At 36.4% G+C, this 19683-nt stretch overlaps 1 protein-coding gene across 2 annotated transcripts in view; it reads right to left on the bottom strand.

Moving 5' to 3' along the window:
- cntn4 (contactin 4) overlaps positions 1 to 19370 on the bottom strand; it is a 142135-nt gene extending 122765 nt beyond the window's left edge. The window contains exons 1-2 of one of the 2 annotated variants that reach the window (XM_079377961.1): positions 19156 to 19370; positions 230 to 365 (exon numbers count right to left, since the gene is read on the bottom strand). In XM_079377961.1, coding sequence (XP_079234087.1) covers positions 230 to 284 — 55 coding nt within the window. In that variant the 5' untranslated portion in view covers positions 285 to 365; positions 19156 to 19370. Of the gene's footprint in view, positions 1 to 229; positions 366 to 19155 lie in introns of those variants that run through there. The other variant, XM_079377962.1, reaches the window with a different exon arrangement.
- Between the last annotated feature and the right edge of the window lie 313 nt (positions 19371 to 19683).

Below are 19683 nucleotides of genomic sequence, written 5' to 3'. Positions count from 1 at the left end.
TCTCCTATCAACTGAACTACACAGTCCTTTCTTTGCAACTTGGACTTTTCTTTCTCCTTTTTAATGATTAGGCCTATTATTCGCTAATATAAATTGCATCCGAGTTAGTTGCAATCTCCGTGACATCTTTTCAGACAGTCCCCTGGCCTATATACATAGGAATACGGAACCAGACTTCACAAAGGAGCTGCCATGCACGCATCAAAAGTTCTTAATAAGATACTTTTACCTGCAAGGTACCCCAGGAATGACTGCAGAACCAGCAGTTTCCATAGCAACTTCATCTTCACTTTGGTACGGTCAAAGTCAACTCACATCCAATCACGAAGGTATGGAGGCCTCTCTGTGGTTTCTCGTTCTTCACTCTGCAAGAAACACAAAAAATGAGGTGCTTAGTTTGATTCAAAGATCCTCCACTCTGGTAAAGTTCTAGTAATAGTTGACCCGAGTTAAAATGCATAGCGTTGCCATAATGTCTCAGTATTTCAATTCTGTTCTTTTTGGCACCTGAAATAAACATGTTGAATTTGCTTTTCATTATAAAATACATGGAATACATTTACAAGAAGGTACCAATTCAGTTTTTCTACATCAGAATTCCAGGCTGCATTCTGTGCGTTACTTGCGTTTTCTTTGTAATTGTGAAATTTACTAGCAATGTCTGAGTGAAAACTGTTACAGCAGTTTTTTACAGTGTATTTAACTTCTGTAATGTGACATACCAACGCTATCTCACAACCAATTCGTACGTATTTTATGAGGTGGCTAATTCGTACGAATTCGTACGACCTCACTCATACGATTTTGTACAATTTTTCTAAACCCCAGTGACCAGTAAACACTCAGTTAGTTGTAGGTCACTCGTACAAATGCATACGAATTGTGCAAACTCAAAGTACGTATGATTTAACAAAAATCGTATGAATGAATGAGTGAGGTCTTACGAATTCGTACAAATTAGCCTCCTCGTAAAATATGTACAAATTGCCGTGAGATCAGGCTGGACATACTGCCAACTTGAAGCTGGATAAACACCAAAAAAAAAAAAAAAAACATCAGGAGGTTGGGAATTGGATTGTGAAGAGTGGTCTCTACATATATGACAATATATGACATTGTTGAATAAAGTTGTTATTTTTCTTTTCTTTTCCCACAAAAAGTATTTACGTTGCATCGTAAAATTACAATTGAACCACTGATGTCACTATTTTAATTCTACCTTTCTGGGCCTGAGAACATTTCAGTTGCATTGCGCTCTATGGAGGAACAGAAAGCTCTCGGATTTCATTGAATATATCTTAATTTGTGTTCTGAAGATGAACGGAGGTCTTACAGGTTTGCAATGAAATGAGGGTGAGTAATTAATGACAAATTCATCTCTTCTAGCTTGTGCAAAACTCCCAGTTTATTTAGTTTATTATAATGAGAATGTGATCTTATCTAGCAAAAATGCCATTAAGTTATGTGTCATTATGGCTCTTGATTCAATACAAGGTAAGTTGTGGAGCTTTTTCTATATCAGTCCCAGGCTAAATAACACTTTCTTTCACACTCAGTACAGTTGAATACATTTGTTGAATCTTCACATGGCAAACGTCGATATCTACTGTGTGCTTGGTGTGGTTGAGGGATGTTTGTAGTGAGAATGGAAGTGTTGTTTTTTTTGGTTCTGTTTTTACTTCTCAGTTGGAGTCCCATAGGGATCACCATGGAATCGGGACCAAGCGCACATTGTGTCTAGGAAAGGAGTAATTCTCTGTGTTTCAAGCCTTTGACAGTGCAAAGCACAAAAGATGCTGGATAGGGAGTGGAAATCAATGGGGTCTACTGTAAAGTCCCAGAATCCCAAAGCATAACTTGTGTCTTCTTTAAAATAGTCCAAATTATGGGTTTAATGAACAGACAGCTTCATTGTGTTTATGTTGTATTCTAGGCAATCAGAGCACAAAATATTTTATATTTTTATCTAAAGATTCATTATTTCTTTAAGTAAATATAACAAAAACAAGCAGAGAGAGATGACAATATTTCACACCAAAATCAAAAAGAAAAATATTTTTCCTAAAGAAAATGCATACTAGTATATGCATACTAGTGAAGGCCATTAAGATTTCTTGCACTGTAACAGTATGTGAAAATAAAATGATAAAAAAATACAAACACACACACACACAGAGTAAGGTACAATTCTGTGTAAATCATTTACCAAACAAATAATGAGATTCAGTCAATGAGAATAAGATTTTTTTCACATTACAGTAATGATAATTTGGTGAGAATGTGCTCGTTTATCAAAATGTTACACTGCATAAACTCTTAAGAGAATAAACTTTGTTTCCTTTATATTATATTTTGTGGTGAAATATTCCCCAGACTTTACTAGATAAAGAAGATTGGGTCCAAACCTCGGAGTGAGCAAAAACAAACTAAGAAATAGGTAAACTTTGCTACACTGGCAGCAATATAAACTTGAAAAATCAGAGCATAAAACACGGATCAATCTAATCTTTGAAGTGCATATGGATTCCACTGTGCTCCACAATACCACTCTCAGATTCCTGTTCAGACCGGCTGTCTGGGAGGGTGAATTGAGGGGCGTTCGGTTCTGAACTACCGGCTGAGAAAGACAGATGTAAATGGGACACGGTGTGATTTATGCAGCATTCTACAGAGTGAGCAGAGCCATCGTGAGAGGGAACATGTCAAGAGTTGCCTTGAGAAAAAGCCAAGTTCTGCTTTACAAGGAGAAAGAGCTGGAATGAAAACGGCTTGAAAGCATGACTGTCGCAGTGGACAAATCTTGCAGTTTGCAGTTTATTAATTCAGCAGTGCCCAAACGAAAAAGATGCTAACGCCTTTCCGCTCGAATATCTGGAAGCATAATTTCCAAAGAGCATTCCAGATCGAAAATCACAAGGGTTGCTGAGATTGAATGCACTTTAAGTCCTGGAAAGTAACGTCAACAACTTCATCATGTCTAATATCTCATCTGTATTTCAATCAGTCCAATCTCCAGGTCACCCTCCACCCCTCCTCCTCAACCCCAGCTCCACCTTAATCTGGTATCATATACCAGCTCTCTTTTCTCTGTACCTGGGTTAGAGGGATATTTTCTTTCATCTGAAACCAGAGCGGCCAAGTACAGCCTACGCTTCAGACTCAAAATCTGCTGGATCTACATTGATGTGATGTGCGGATATGGGTTTTTTCTATATCAAGATCTGTCAATAGCAGATCCTCTATCACTACTGTGCCCTTTGGAAATGCCCTTTACCCCTGGTAGAAGACAAAGGATCTTTCTAACAAATAAAAGAGTAAAATTTACACTCTTGATATTTTTATTGTCATTTTAAAAGGAATGACAGTACTAATATTTTGTCATCATTTACTCACCCACATGTTGTTCCAAACCTGTATGGCTCTCTTTCTTGACATATCCTAGCTGTTTTTTTATTTATTTTGTATTTTGGCACACAATAAAAGTAAAGAGGTACAAGAGATCTCAAACTTCAAAAATAGCAGAATATCACAGTGATACCATAAAACTATAATAAATAAATAAATCATTAAATGTATATTATATTCAAAATTTTCTAAAGCCAGTGATACTGAAGCACTGATTCAATTTGAAATCTGATTTTCAGTGAATAATGGATAAAAAGTTGGATTATTTCCCTCATAAAACAGGCTAAAATCAATTAAAAAGTAGAAATACACTACAAGTCAAAAGTTTGGAATAGTGATAGATTAAAAAAAAAAAAAAAAAAAAAATTTTTAAGAGACGTTTTTAATGCTTGCCAAGACTGCGTTTATTTAATTGATTAAAAACACAATAAAAACAGTAATATTGTGAAATATTGTTACATTTAAACAAACTGTTTTCTGTTTTAATATATTGAAAAATATAATTTATTCCTGTGATGGCAAAGCTGAATTGTCAGCAGCCATTACTCCAGTCTTCAGTGTCTCGTAATCCTTCAGAAATCATTCTAATATGCTGATTTAGTGCTCATTTAGTGTTCCGTTGTAAAATATCATTGGATATTTTGCCCAGCATCTCCTTTTTGTTCAAAATGAAAGTGAGTAAATGATGACAGAAATGTCATTTTAGGCTGAACTGTTTCTTTAAATTGTGATAAATACTAAATCACATCAAAATAGACAGATGAGAATATGCCATAAACACACATCACATTGCATACATTTCACAGTAAAACAAGCAATTTAAACAATCTGCTCTTGAACATCTCAAAATCCTCTTGAACATATTCCTTATGGCATGTCTCCATTAGCATGCTGTTTCCAAGTACAGGTTAACACTATGATTGATTGGAAGCGCAAATGTGAACGATCTGATGACAAGCTTGCACTGAAACCCTCTAAGCGAGAGCTATCTCTTTCTTTTTTCAAGGGGTCAAGGGACTAAAACAGCATTTAGATGAGGACCATTGAGCTCGGCCATCACAGGCATGCTGATTCAACCGCAAGCTTTAATTTGTAGCTGATACTGAGACATGACTGAGAAGGCCAACAAATGAGGTGGAGAATCCAGACCGCAGAACAAGCTCCACAATTGATCCAGCAGTGGATGGGGTTAATGCACTATTTCAAGACATGTGTTGATCAAATCTAGTGCACTCATGCCTCTCAACTTACAATGTGAATTGTTTTATTGTCTCTCGTTTGTTCACAAATTAAATGCTTAATGTTATAGTCAAGAACATCTCGCAACACACTCATGAAACCTTCCTGTAGTGACTTTCATACTACACAAAGAAAATGACAACGCAATTTTGAGTCTGACATTAATTTACAGTATACAATTCAATAAATAAAGTTAATATTGAATAACTTATAAATACACAATATTCCCAGTCGATTTTTGCACCGCTAATAAATATAGTTCTTAACAAAGCCTGTATAAAATCATTGCACATCTGTAAACAAAACACCTGAATGAATCAGAGTTTTTAAACGAAACTAGTGAATGATTCAAGGACTCACAGTCTGTCTGGATAAGCAGCTGATGTATATATAACAAAATATATTAAGGTTGAATCTACTACATATGTCTTGTGTTACACAAACACGTCACAATTTCAAAGTTTTCCACAAACTCAGAACGCAACAGTGCAAGTATTTTACTCATATTTACGACTACAAATCGATGTGTGCGAACTGTAAAATGTAATTTGCAGCATACTTGAGAATAAAAAAAGTTTTCTTAAATATCTTAAAATTGTATAACAAACATCTAAATGTCATGAATTTGGGGATGGAAAAGAAGCAATCGCAATACGGCTCAATATGATTAATACACTTAAATTTTCATTAAATAAATATGATTGCTGCACTTTTCAAATTCAAAGCGCAGTGGGGTTGCACGTTCTACAGGCTTGTGGTTTCAGAGCAGTTTATAATCAATGAATACAGATAATTTGTATGCCAAATGATTGCTTTTTATTGACTGTTTATGAATTATGATGTTTACTTGTTGTAATTGGTTGTAAGAGTCCATATTTTATCACCCTCATCATTTTGGATGTGCAGCCAACAATAGTAAAGCACAGAAATTTCAAAACAAGAGTCTCTGTGTATTTTGGTTATCAACCATTTAATTTATTGTTAACTATTGAAGCTGATAACATTATTTCACACATATTATCCAAAGCATTACACGGATGCACATTATAAATATCTCCTTACATCCATTTATTAAGGAAAACACATTGACACATTTTCGTTGCATCCCTAAAGTTTTCTAAATTATTCAACATAGGAGCACATGTGCTCCTTTGGGAAAAAAATCATCCTGAAATGCTGCTATGCTTTCCTTTAACTTTTAAAACTTGTTTGTTATTCTCACTGTGTTCATGCAGATATGCATTCACTGATATATGACTAACGGTGTAATTCATATAAAGCTATTGTCTATTGTCTAGTGGTGCCATGGAGTTCTATCTGCAAATCTATCTTGCAATCAATGTCTTTTGCGTGGGTGTTCAAAAACTGTCACGGTCAAAAACAGCTCAAAAATAAATTAATGCAGTATTTTGTTTTCTCTTCGAGCTGCCTCAGAGGGGGGTCGTGCATTTCCCTTCTGCTTTCTTTAAAAAAAAATCTATTTTCAAAGTGGCTATATGTTGCTTAAGTGACATGCCTCCATCTTTCATGCTTTTTTGGGCTAGAAAATCCCTCTCTCCAAACCAGAGAGGAGCCCAGGGTGCTGAAAGTCAGGCATGCATTGGTGCATCAATGACAAGCACTCAGAAAGATGGGTGAGGGAACGCATGGGCATAAAAAAAAGAGTCACCGCTGCTCCACGGAGCTTCAGGCAAAGGCTGATATAAAGAGAGTGGCTTAAAATGTCTTCTTATGGCTTGCAACGCAAAGCCGCACAAAAGTCTTTCTGCTGCCTCTCTCTGAAGCTGAGCTCTTTGTGCTGGATGTAACCTTCATGGCTGAGCCACTCTGTCTTTGCCAATCTCGTTACAATGTAGGGAGCCGAACAGGATTCGCAGTCAAAGGTTCAGTGAAATCTGGCTGCTTTTTCCGCTTTCTCTTCACGGTCTCTGTCAGCTTGCCTTCCTTTCCTTAAATACTATATGGTAAAATACTATGTATACTCTCTAAATGTCATCATGAAGTCAGAACTGACCTTATTTGCTTTCTTAATGAAGGTTCCTGGTCTTATTGTGAACTGTTCATCGCTTTACATTATTGCAATATTAATTAAACTGCTTTGGAGCTGCAGGAACATAACATAATGACAATGCTGAATTGGACTCTAGAAAACATCAACTTACTATAACTGAAATGAAATTTCAGTCATTGATCGCAAAATAATTACACTGCTCCTTTTGTTTGGCTGTTAATAGTTATATTTAAAGCATCTACTGTATGAATAGGGGCCACAGCCATGCTAACCAGTCAAACCTTGACCCCTTGGTCTTCATAATCCTTAATCTTTAATAATCTCTGTTCCCCATCCACAACCAAAACTGGCTGCGGGCCTGCTGGCTTGAATTTTGCACATCGAAGAAGAAATGTCAGTGAGGCCACGGCTGTGTTTAAGCATAGCCTAATTGTAAAGCATTCAAGATAACTCAAAATGGTGTTTACTGTCCTTTTTAATTTTATATATATATGCTATCAATTACATCAATTAATTTTATATAATGCTATCAATTACACTATACTATTGTGCTATACTAAAACATTCTAATACAGGTTCATATAAATTAACATTATTAAACTTCATGCTGCACTGTGGTAAACATGCTTATTTAAGCTTTTTTTTTTTTACTATTAAACATGTTGAATCTGCTTGACAACAGTTCAAATAATAGTTTCACTGATCAGTACAAGAAGTTAGCATCCACTTCAGAGAAAATACATAAATATCGAGACACATCGTTATCAAGGTTTCAACATCCTTGAAATATAATCAGTGCGGTATCATGCATGTGCACACTGCACGCAAATATTATTCTAATTTCAAAAATGGATGAGAATGGAGCCATGTGTCAGCATGAAATCACAGCTGACCTTATATTTACTTTTTAAATGCACATCACTGGTTTTATTGTGCATTATTCATCTGTGCATGTTCTTTCAAAGAAAATAAACGCCTATCCTCATAAACCTTTCTCAAAATGTAATAATTTGCTCAGTTCTGCTTTTCAGCCATCTTACTTTTCAACGCATCTCCAACCACATGGCTCCCTTTTGGTATGTAACACCCACTTTTTACTATCAAATCAATTCCTGACCAATACATTTTGAGTATATGAATATATCTTATTGAATATATGAAACAATGTTCAAAGTGTTTTAATTTGTAAAGGAGTCACATTACAGAGGTAAAATGGGTTGTGAACAACATGTCATGGATATAAATGGGCAAATTTTAATTTAGCAAGAATAAACTGGCAAGAACACCACAGCTATAAAATGAAAGAATGCCAGATTCATTAAAACAAGAAGAAATACGGCACCAAAGTCATATTTTCGAAAGTTCTACAAGATTTATAAGCAGTAGCTGGGAGTGTGAAATTGCAGTCAGTGTGCCTTAAGCTTTACTACCAAACAAGATCTCACATCGACAGCTGACAAATGCCCAAGGCTGTGAGTTCTGGTGCACTGGACACTCTTTGCCATAGCAGTATCTTAGGCTGACAACAATAAATCCACCACTAATACGCTGCAAAGTCCACAGAACCCGTGCCTAGCACCAGAGATCTGCAGAAATTAGCAATAAATAATAAACGCACAGATTTAATGCAATAAGGTCACAGAATGAAACCTTGCCCTTTTAGTGAGGTCACAAAAATACAGTACCAACATCAATAGAGGGTTAAATGAGGGCCAAAATCAATTAGGTTTTCTATTAAGTCAGATTACTTAAAGAGCATTTGACCTGAAAGCACAAAAGCCCTGCTAACATTATCACTACCTTTAGATGAATTTAAAATATTTTGCAGCACGTCTCAGATTAATGATACTTCCATTTGCAAGTATCTTGTTATGCTTTAATAAAACATGGACCCATTTCAGATGCTTTCTTCAAATTTAAATGCACCAACACTTAATAATGACTCATCTGCTTGTTACTGATTTATCTAAATATCACCACTTCGATAAATGTGCTTCATCTGATTTATATCTGTTGCGGATATAGTGAGTTCATTCTTTTCAATACTTTCTATTCCCAAAAATAATAAGATGTCTAAAACAAGGAAGAGTGCTGAAATAGTTCATTCTTTTTAATGTTACACCTCTAGCCCTGCAACAGTGGCTTACTGATTCTACTCTGCTCAAATTGCAGTTCGCTACCCCATAAAGGCCTTTGCTATGGTCCTGTATTACAGCCTAAGCTAAATTACAGCCTGAGCCTTGAACAATAATGGCATCAACAACATAACACCACCACCATTATGGCAGGAACAATACAAATTCTTATGCCTCTCCAACTATTTAGCACGGTGCCAATAATGAGCTGGATTAGCCAATGACTCGACAGAGCCACCCTTGTTTCTTGGATAGATAGATAGATGATAGATTGATTGAACAAACAATTGACCAAATGATATAGAACCACAGATAATCACAGTGAATGGCAGGATGATGGAACAAATGATCAGATGAACGATGGAACAAGCGATTTGTAGACTGTGTGAATGACAGAACAAAGATAGAACAATGGATGGAATGACAGCTAAAACATTAAAGACAGAACAAAAGAAAAATTAACCATACAGTTGTGGTCAGAATTATTGGAACCCTTGGTAAATATGATCAAAGAAGACTGTGAAAATTAACCTGCTTTGTTAATCCTTTTGATCTTTTATTTAAAAAAAATTCACAAAAAGCTAACCTTTCATTGGATAATAAGAATTTTAAAATGGGGGGAAATATCATTATGAAATAAATGTTTTTCTCAAACACACGTTGGACACAATTATTGGCACCCCTAGAAATTCTTAAGAGTAAAATATCTCTGAAGTATACTCCCATTCATATTCACAATTTTGAGCACTCTAGGGTGATTATGAACATGAAATTATCCAGCCATGGCTTCCTGTTTCACAGAAATATAAATAGGAGGGAAAACAAAGCCCAAATTCCCTTAATCATCCATCACAATGAGAAAAAACAAAGAATATATTTCTGATGTGCAGCAAAAGATAATTGAGCTTCACAAATTAGTGAAGTGGCTTTAAGAAAAGAGCTAGAGCAGTGAAAATCCCCATTTCCACCATCAGGGCAATAATTAAGAATTTCCAATCAACAGAAAATGTAATGAAACTGCCTGGAAGAGGACGTGTGTCTATATCGTCCTAATGCACGGTGAGAAGGAGAGTTTGAGTGGCTAAAGACTCTTCAAGGATCACAGCTGGAGAATTGCAGAAAATAGTTGAGTCTCGGGGTCAGAAAACCTTAAAAAAAAATTGTCAAACAGCCCCTACATCACCACATGTTGTTTGGGAGGATTTCAAGAAAAATTCTCCTAGCTCATCCAAAAACAAACTCCAGCATATTCAGTTATCAGACAGGACTGGCACTTCAAATGGGACTGGCTTCTATGGTCAGATGAAACTAAAAAATGAGCTTTTTAGCAGCAAACACTCAAGATGGGTTTGGTGAACACAGGGATAAAAAGTACCCCATGTGTACAATGAAATATACTGCTGTATTTGTGATGTTGTGGGCCTATATTTCTGCTGGAGGTCCTGGACATCTTGTTCAGACACATGGCATCATGGATTCTATCAAATACCAACAGATAAAAAATCAATAAGTGACTGATTCTATTAGAAATCTTATAATGGGCCATGTTTGGATCTTCCAACCGTACAATAATCCAAACACAAACCTCAAAAACAACACAAAAATGGGTCACTGAGCACAAAACCAAGCTTCTGCTGGCCATTCCAGTCCTCTGACCTGAACCCTGTAGAAAATGAGTGAGGTGAACTGAGAAGAAGCACCGTCATGGAGCTGTGAATCTAAAGGATCTGGAGTGATTCTGGATGAAGGAATGGTCTCTGATCTCTTGTCAGGTGTTCTCTAACCTCATCAGGCATTATAGGAGAAGATTTAGAGCTGTTAAACTGACAAATGGAGGTTTCAAAAAGTATTGAATAAAAATGTGCCGTTAATTGTGACCAATGTGTATCAGAGAAAAACATTTATTTCATAATGATATTTCCCCCCATTTTAAATTCTTATTATCCAATGAAAGGTTAGCTTTTTGTGAATTTTTTAAATAAAAGATCAAAAGGATTAACAAAGCAGGTTAATTTTCACAGTCTTCTTTGATCATATTTACCAAGGGTTCCAATAATTCTGACCACAACTGTATAACAACTGATGGAATAAACGACTGAACGAATGACAGATAGATAAATAGAGCAAATGATAGAATGATGGAACAAATGATCAAACAAGCTATAATGGCAGATAGAATGACAGACAGACAGACAGATACATATATACGTACATACATGCATACGAATATTTCATATATATATATTTATATTATATATGCAAAAGTGTACGCAGTGAATGAGACCTGTCATATGTAGTGGACGTAACTAACATTCCATCTGCAACATTCACGCATGCTGTAGCCTGCTGTAACATTTAGACAGGAAGTGTTCATATTTGTGCTCATTTTGAAAAGGGCACTTGTTATATAAAGGCTACTTGGTCTTGATATGCACACTTGCTTTCTGCAGGATAGCAGCCTGCATTTAGTAAGTATCACTCCATCATATTTCCCCTCAGAGACAATGTATTTTTTTAAATGTCATTTTTGCACAGCTTGTCTAAATTGTGGGTTTTAGAAAACTCCAGCCCTGGATCCCACATTTGACAAAGAAATGCTCAGTAGCCTTCCGTCAGCCTGTCAAATCAAGATCAGCCGCTGATTCATTATCACGGTCCAACCATAATTCACATCAAGGCGACTTATCTGACCAGATAAAATGAGATGACAGTCAATCCAACATGGTAATATAATTCAAAGCTTATTTATAACGAGCGAATCGCTTTTGTACTTCTCAAACCTGAGCCACTGGGAGATGATTATATTGTGAATTGCCTCAGGCCTTCAGGACATATTTTTGAGAGCTAAAAATTATGCATTTAGAGTAAAAGGCTCCACATTTCTAGCACTGGTAAGACATGAGGGCCTGGATTTTGCTTCAGTGCAACAATTTGTCAGAAGCGCTCAGAAAATTGGAGTAATCTCTCATACCTGAGAAGTCATGTGAGGACACACAATGGCATGGGTATCGTATAACCAAAGGAGACAGCAAGTTCTATGTAATTTATAGTAGTACTACCTGCCGAATGCATATTTCTGCCTTTCTTCAAGGTGATAATGTGAAATATACATTGCAAATGCTCACAACTAAATGATCAAACTAAGGATACACACTATATCTAGATCACAGCAGTTACGGACCGATTTTAGTGTTTTTTTTTTTTCATTTAATGTTTCACAGATTTATATTTATTGGCCAATATTGGCTAGAAAATGAATTAAATAAATCATAACATTTAATATGGTTACTGTAAGTGACAGTACAAAATTACTTTCCGAAGAACCTAAACAGCAAAAATGGTTTGTTCTGAAAGTCCTGGATTTCTGATGTCAATATTAACATATGACTGCCTGCTGCTCTACATACCTTTCTCAAACACTAATGTGTGTAATTTGTTTTTTTTTATAAATATCCCTGATCATTTAAGTATGTTTTAAAAAACTATTGGATCTGACTGCAAATTTGCACCATTCCACATGCAAAAAGTCAATTTTCATAGTCTTTCAGGCACAGCAGCAAAATATTAAAGGCCTGTTTACTTTCACTACAAAATAAACCATGATAAAATGCTAAAAACAGAGCATAATTTTTCATATACATCTTTTTGTATCAGTTGTTGTCCTAACCAGCCATGATTTGCTTTTTGTTTCTGCTGCACCTTGTTGGATAGCCCCGTCCACACTGAAATCTCATTGGTTGAAAAACCTCATACTTTAACTGTATATTGAACATCATATATGTTCTCAGTGGCTTTGAATGTGCTGCATCACACAGCATGTTCTCTTTCAGTGTGTATAGACAAATTACATTGTGCCTGGTTAAGACATGGTGTAATGGTCAGAGAGAGGGTAGAAAATTGTAATGAAAAATACAATTATAGAACAATTATAGTGTTTTTGAGCACTGGAAAAAAATATTAACATTATAAGTAGACCTAAGGGGAATACCCAATATGGCTCCTTAATGTTATGAAAATCTGTTATAACTTTAATAATTTTTATGTAAAAACCATGCACCAGCAGAACCACTGCTTACTTGTGACCAGTTTTCTTTCTTTTAAAGCAGATTACACCATAATTTCTCTCAGAGGCACACATACTTTTGAATTAAACAATTTATCATCTAACCAAACTTTAATCTCACTCAGTAGGTTTTATTCCTCGTGGACAGAAGCCTCATGTTTGTTTTCCAAAGCATAAAGTAGTAGAATGTTTTTAGCATCATCTGAACTCCCCAGAAGATTGTCTTAGATTTCTCATAAGCACTTCAAAACATACCCATGTGATTTGGCAGCACCTTGCTGATTAAACAATTTGCCCGACATAGCCATCATTAAAGCACATCATATACGACATCTCTATCTGACATCTTAAGTTTACTAGAGGGAAGAACTATCAGGGAGCATATTAAAGGTAAATAATAAAACCGGAATCACAGCACCAGTAGTTCCATAAATGCCTTATCATGTTATGCTCCGCTAATGAAACCCACAATTACCCATATTCCCAAAGGAATATGTTGCACCATGATTGCATAAGAAACAACAGACAATAGGTCTGTAACACATTTAGAAATGGCAGATATGGGATACAGTTCAGTGAATCTGAACTAATTCAGAACCACGGATTATTAGAGACAGATGTGCTGGTTATTAAACCATCCGCAAAACCAATTTTCACTTTCTTTTTATGTGCGAGATAAATAACGATTCACTAAACAATGCACTAACAAAACAGTAATATGGTGTCGCCATGTTTCATATAACATACATAAAATAGCATAACATACAATACACATCAACATTATAACATTATATGAACGCACAGCTCAAGTAGGCAGGCAGGTTTTGATTTCATTACATGTCCATATCACTTCACCAAACGATTTCAGTTATTTCAAAGGTCCTTACAGCAGCAAAAGAACCAAAAACCCACATTGACACTGACCAAGCAAATAATTATAGTAAACAAAAAGAAAAAAAAAATGTTTTTGCCACAAAATTCCTTTTTATTATGTATGGAAAGCACATACTCTCTTTTTCCCGCACTCTCTACCTTACAAACGCACACTCATACAGTACAGACACACACTCGCACAGAAGCTTGTTGTCAGTGCTAAGAATTTTCATCAGTGAAATAGTTTAGCAAACTACATGATATTTCTCACAAGCGAGGCAGTAATGGCACTGTTCTTGAAGAAAATGAACTTACAGTTTGGCTATTGGTACAGATGCTGCTTCTGAACACTGTTGAGAGATGCCCCCTTCATCACCTCAGGTGTGCAATTAAATTAATCTAAAAATTTAACACCCCGTCATTAATTATTCCTTCCTTACTATATATTAATCTTTGGTAAACACATTGGTAATCATTCAGTATCACAGTATATATTAAAAGTATCATAATATTACTATTGCTTTTGCATGGTACTGCCATTGTTAAAACTAGTGTGGTGCAGAAAAAAAGAAATGCATTTATAAGTTTTTTTTAGGCCGTTAATCCAAAAAGAATTTTTTTTTTTTTTAATGTGTCTGTAACTCTGAAATCTGAAAATAAAAGCAGCTCACAAGTCCATTCACATAACTGGACATTAAGGCATAATAAAAAGGTACAATGGCGATGTTATTAAAATGAATGATAGCGCTGTTTGTGGCTGGTCTACTTGCAATCATGTATGAGGATCATTACATGAAGCTGAGGACCTTAAAAATACAGCTCGGAGACATTAAGTGGTAGTGATAACAGCAGAATAAAAGAAGAGGACTGCTTTAATGGGTACTTTTTTAAACATGCTGAATACTGAATGCACCCTCACTCAATACTTTGCATATTTGCCCAAACAATAGCTTTAGTCCCATTGAACAAGCATAACAAACTGACCCCAAAGATTTGATTTTACAGCAATTCCTTCAGACGGGAGCTTGGAAGTGGAAAAAAAGAAAAAGAAAACAGTACTACACTGATGCCCCGCCACTACTCTTAACCTTACATTTTCATCTGTCTTCAAAAATCACTCAGTTTCTTCAAGGCAATTTCTCACAAAACACACTTTTTGAGGGTTTCCTTTAACTCCATTTGATCCCAGTAACAATACAGCTTTACCTTGCTCATCTACGGTCCTGTAACCCTTAAAAAAAGTGTTTCCGCTTTTTAAAAAAAAGTGCAATTGTGTGAAAGAGTCTTCTACACTATAACACACCGCAGTCAGCTTTCCTGAACTTCAAGCCGATATGCAATAAAACATGATGTGTTAAAACAAAAGCAAGACTTCATTTTCCCAGTAGCGTTTATGTCTTCAGTTTAGCCTTTTAGCCATCAGTGCTAAACAATATGAACGCTATTAATAAACCATCGGAACCAGTGCTTTGTGAACAAGTGCATTCAATACACCCTTTTCACACACTCTGGAGAGGTATCTGAGAAATAATAAGCACTAGCTTATAATAATTTCTAGCACCAGAGGGATTGTTTTTCCTAATTGACAGCCATCTTAGATCCATTAGTACTCCGCTGTCAGTATACCCGGCTTTGATCTGTGATGTCAGCTGGATCAATTTCAATGCTTGGCAAATATGCAAATAAATCCATAGCAGAGACGTGTCAAAGGCACTCAGCATATGCTTGCGCTAAGACACTGGCTGTCTCTCGATAAAAAGAAAGAAGGGGGTGGAAGAGAGCGAGAGAAAAAAAAAAAGAGACCGACTTTGAGAATCCACAACGGCTAGATGGGGAGGGAAAAAAAATTCATCTTAATATGACACAAGAGGCTTACAAGTCTCAGCATGCACACGGGCGAAAGAAGTATCAGGGGCCCACAGCCTCTCTGTGCATAATAATGTTTTGAAAAATCGCACGCCGCTATTTGCTTTTAAAAACCTACAGAGTACAGCGCCAAAAGGAGAGTCTCTTACTGGAGGCGCAAGGCGGGTGACAGAGAGCATTTGTCTTTATTTGCCGGGCTTCACCCTGGTTTACCGCACGGTCCGCTGGGAGAGGCGAGCCCCCAGATTAGATGCTAACGGACTTCTCAGGACACTGTCCAAAATGCTATTTTGCCTGGCGTGAGAGTGGCCAGTTGTGCCTAGCCCACATGTAAATGACTGCTTTGTTGTTTTTTTAACTCAGGCCGCCCACTGCATTCCCTCTATGTCAACGTAAAACTAAGGAGGATACAGTAACAACAGGAGACTCCCGAGGGGCTCTACCTTTCCCTGAAGAAAGCAACATGGTGTAAATCTCCTAGCAAAGACAACGAGTATTCAAAATACTAGATCAATCAAAACACTTAGAGGGACAGTTCACTTCATTTACTCACCCAATTTTCATTCAAAAATTGCTAGTAAATTTCAGAAACAGATACAAAGAAAAAGCAAGCAACACACTAAAAATGTGAAATGCTTAAGTAGAGACACTTACTCATTTTATTATTATTTTTTTTGACAGTGTGTCATTACAAACCTGACGAAAAAAACAAAAGAAGATATCTTGAAGAAAGTCTAAAAACAAACAACACAAATTTTTTTGTGTTTCACAGAACGAAAACATCAGGCTTGAAATCACCAAAAAAACAAACAAAAAAGTGATTAAATGAAAATATTAATTTCTGGTTGACCTACTGTATAATTAACAAACACCCTGGCTTGTGTTTACTATGGTACCCACCTCAGATCTGCATGCTTCCTGTAAAAGCTGAATATTTATTATAGTATTTTTTATTATTACTTAGAAAAGGGTTTCACAAGTTTCAACAGAGTGATCACAATCCCTGCTAACACTTCTACGCACAAAAGTTACAATTAATATCACCATATTTTGCCAATAAAGTGAAAATGAAGTGTAAAATGAAAACGACCTGCAAAACTCTTCAGCCCTATATCTAACTTTTCTCAGCAACGAGAAGGGAAGTATATGTTATATAGAAGTGGCTTTCCTGACAGATTTTCTCAGTGCTTCCACCAGCAGACACCATCCATAGAAATTTTTATGAAATGCAACCACCCCAGAATCTTTTTAATGTCACTTGCACTACATCACTTCTGACAGGCCACCATGCTTACCGTAAGAACACACTCGCTGTCATACTTTCGTCTTGATAACGCCGTTAACTATTTGTGACGGCTTCAGGTCTCCGCATAATGCCAAAACATTATTATCCAAAACGATAATTACGCAACATATTCTCCCATCAGCAGTGTTTTGACAATAGATGTTAGCCTGATTTATACAAACCTCATTTGCATGCATGCATGCAATCACACTGAATTTGTCTCTAATGTATTGTGACATGAACATAAACCAGGTTGATTTGAAAGAAAAGCCTGCACTGTGAGCGAAAGATAATCATATAACATGTCCTGCATTGTTATAGCCTGACCGGTGATTAACATTAAATATGATCCACATAAAACCTCATCTGCTTGGCCACCAGACGAGATGAGATTGTACTCAACACAGGAAGCAGCAGTCTGGGATGCTGAGCGACAGATGCTAGATAAGTCTATCCAACCACATATACAAATGAAGTCTATAACTTTTTTTTGTTTTATTTAGATCACTCATCTTTGCCTACAGAACCAAGAATATTGTGAGCCATGTAGCAGCTAAATCAACAAATAAATCAAACGAGGACCAAAATATAAGAAAGCAATGACTTTTAACATGTGATGCAGAAAGTAAATCCTTCAAGGGAAATAAATAAATAAATTCTGAGTGGTTTATGGAGTTTGTGGACAGCAATAATCAGTAAATCCGGCCGGATTAAGCGACGGAGGGACAGTGAGAGCGGATTAATAAACATCTGCGGAGGCACTAGTCTCCAACATGATGCTCTCTAACCAAATCAAACCCAGAGCATATCAGATCATTAACCCCAGCGCAACATGTCTCGAAGCATCAGTAATGCACACCCGTCCTGACGTTAATACACTCTGTACACAACCCAACACCAGCTGTTTCAGTAAGTAAGATCAATTCGAGCAAGCTTCGAAAAGTCAACAATGATGATGACTTTCACAGCAAACATCAAGATGCCTGTCACTTTCACTTGATTAAAAGCGACAAACAAATATTTACTTTTTGAAATAAGACTAGCCTTATAGCACATTTAGAAAATAAAATACAATGAACAACATGATGAACATACACACATACATATTGTATAACAATATACTGTATATGTTGATATATATGCTGTACATGTTCATCATCAACAACAAAATACAAGTGAAAAGTCACGTGATATGAGACAGTGCCCTCCACGTGATTGGCTGATCACACTGTCAGCTGGATAATGTTATCGTAACAGGTGCACAAACCGGCCCGAATGTGTCAAACTAGAGAAAATGGGCAGACTCGTTACAGAGTAAACAACTCACCCACTCACATATCATTTCTGTCACAAACTTGAAATGCAAAATGATTTGTTTTTAGCAAATAAACTAAAGGTACACTCCTGTGCCTGCCGCCATTATGACACCTGCAGTGCTTATGTGGATTTGATCAATAATGATCCCAAAGAAGGTCACTTTTAACGACAATAGCCAACAAACAACAGTTTAAATTCATCAAAACATACAAAGTATTCTTGCTAGCTACTGCAGCACTAAAATGACTTTTGAAGCAATGCAAAACTTTAAAAATATGTTATTCGTGAGATTTGATTTCATGTATGTGATCATAGCACCTAAAAATATGTTCAAAAATAAATAAAATGAATAAAAATAAGAACATTATAGAATGCTGTGATATTTATTTACTGTTATTACATACTTTACAATATTGTAAGGTAAACTATTTTCCATTTACCAAATGTGCCCAGTAAACATAACACTGGAACAATATTGGAGCAAAATTGCACACACATACACATTTACTAGTGATAATTATTTTACAATTCTACTGATACTGTTCTGTTGCTGCTACTAGTCGTTCCAATTAATTATTTAGTTCACTACAGTATATTTTGCCTTTCCAACTAGAAATATTTAGTCTATATAGATATGCTATGACTACTACATCTTCTGTCACTAGGACTACTACTCACAATTATAATGCTAAACAATAATGAATTGATCTTCTGTGGTTTGCTCGTCTATCGCATACATAGAAATGTCTTGTAATAAATGGAGAGACGTCAAAGTGAGCATGTGTCCCTTCTCGAAGTAAATGCCTAAGAAAATACGAGAATACTAACCAAAAACACAAGACGAAACGTGCAACGGCACACTCACTCTCCGCATATGTTTAAAGTGCAGATAGAGCAGCAATATAAACGCGAGTTCAGCGTGACGGAGCGATGCACAGCTGATAACTAAAGACGCACTTACTGTGATACATCGAGTCTCTTCCCTTTCTCAGAGTGATGCGGGCTCTCGGCGAGGCGCTCACTGAACCGAGCATCCGAATAACACGGAGCGGATCTCCAAAAAGTGCCGCTTAATGGCAGAAGATGCGAGCACCAGCGCTGAGCAGGAGATATCGCGCTATCCACACACAGTCCCCACTGATTGCTGTATTAGATCAACATGAGCCCGCGCTGCTCGTGTGGCACGGGGTGGGCACCTCCCACATACTGTGCTGGAGGGCTCCCAAAGAGTCACACAAATCACATCATCTTTGTGTCACGAAGGGCTGAGGCTTTGACATTAGGGATACGAGGACACAGCTGATATGGCAGAAACGTAAACTTGCAGTAAAATGTGCCCATTTATTATTCATTTGGCTTTCAAGAGGGCGGGATGCTTTAGGTGTACTGCAAAGAGTAAAAATATGCACTGTAAATGTTAGTAATAAAATAAAAATAGGAATAAAAGACCGTTTCATAACAGATATTGTAAATATATTTAACATAGCCT

Source organism: Barbus barbus, assembly GCF_936440315.1.
Source record: "Barbus barbus genome assembly, chromosome: 25".
NCBI lineage: Eukaryota > Metazoa > Chordata > Actinopteri > Cypriniformes > Cyprinidae > Barbus > Barbus barbus.
The sequence above is the reverse complement of the archived record's forward strand: the minus strand, read 5'-3'. Positions and strand labels throughout refer to the sequence as shown.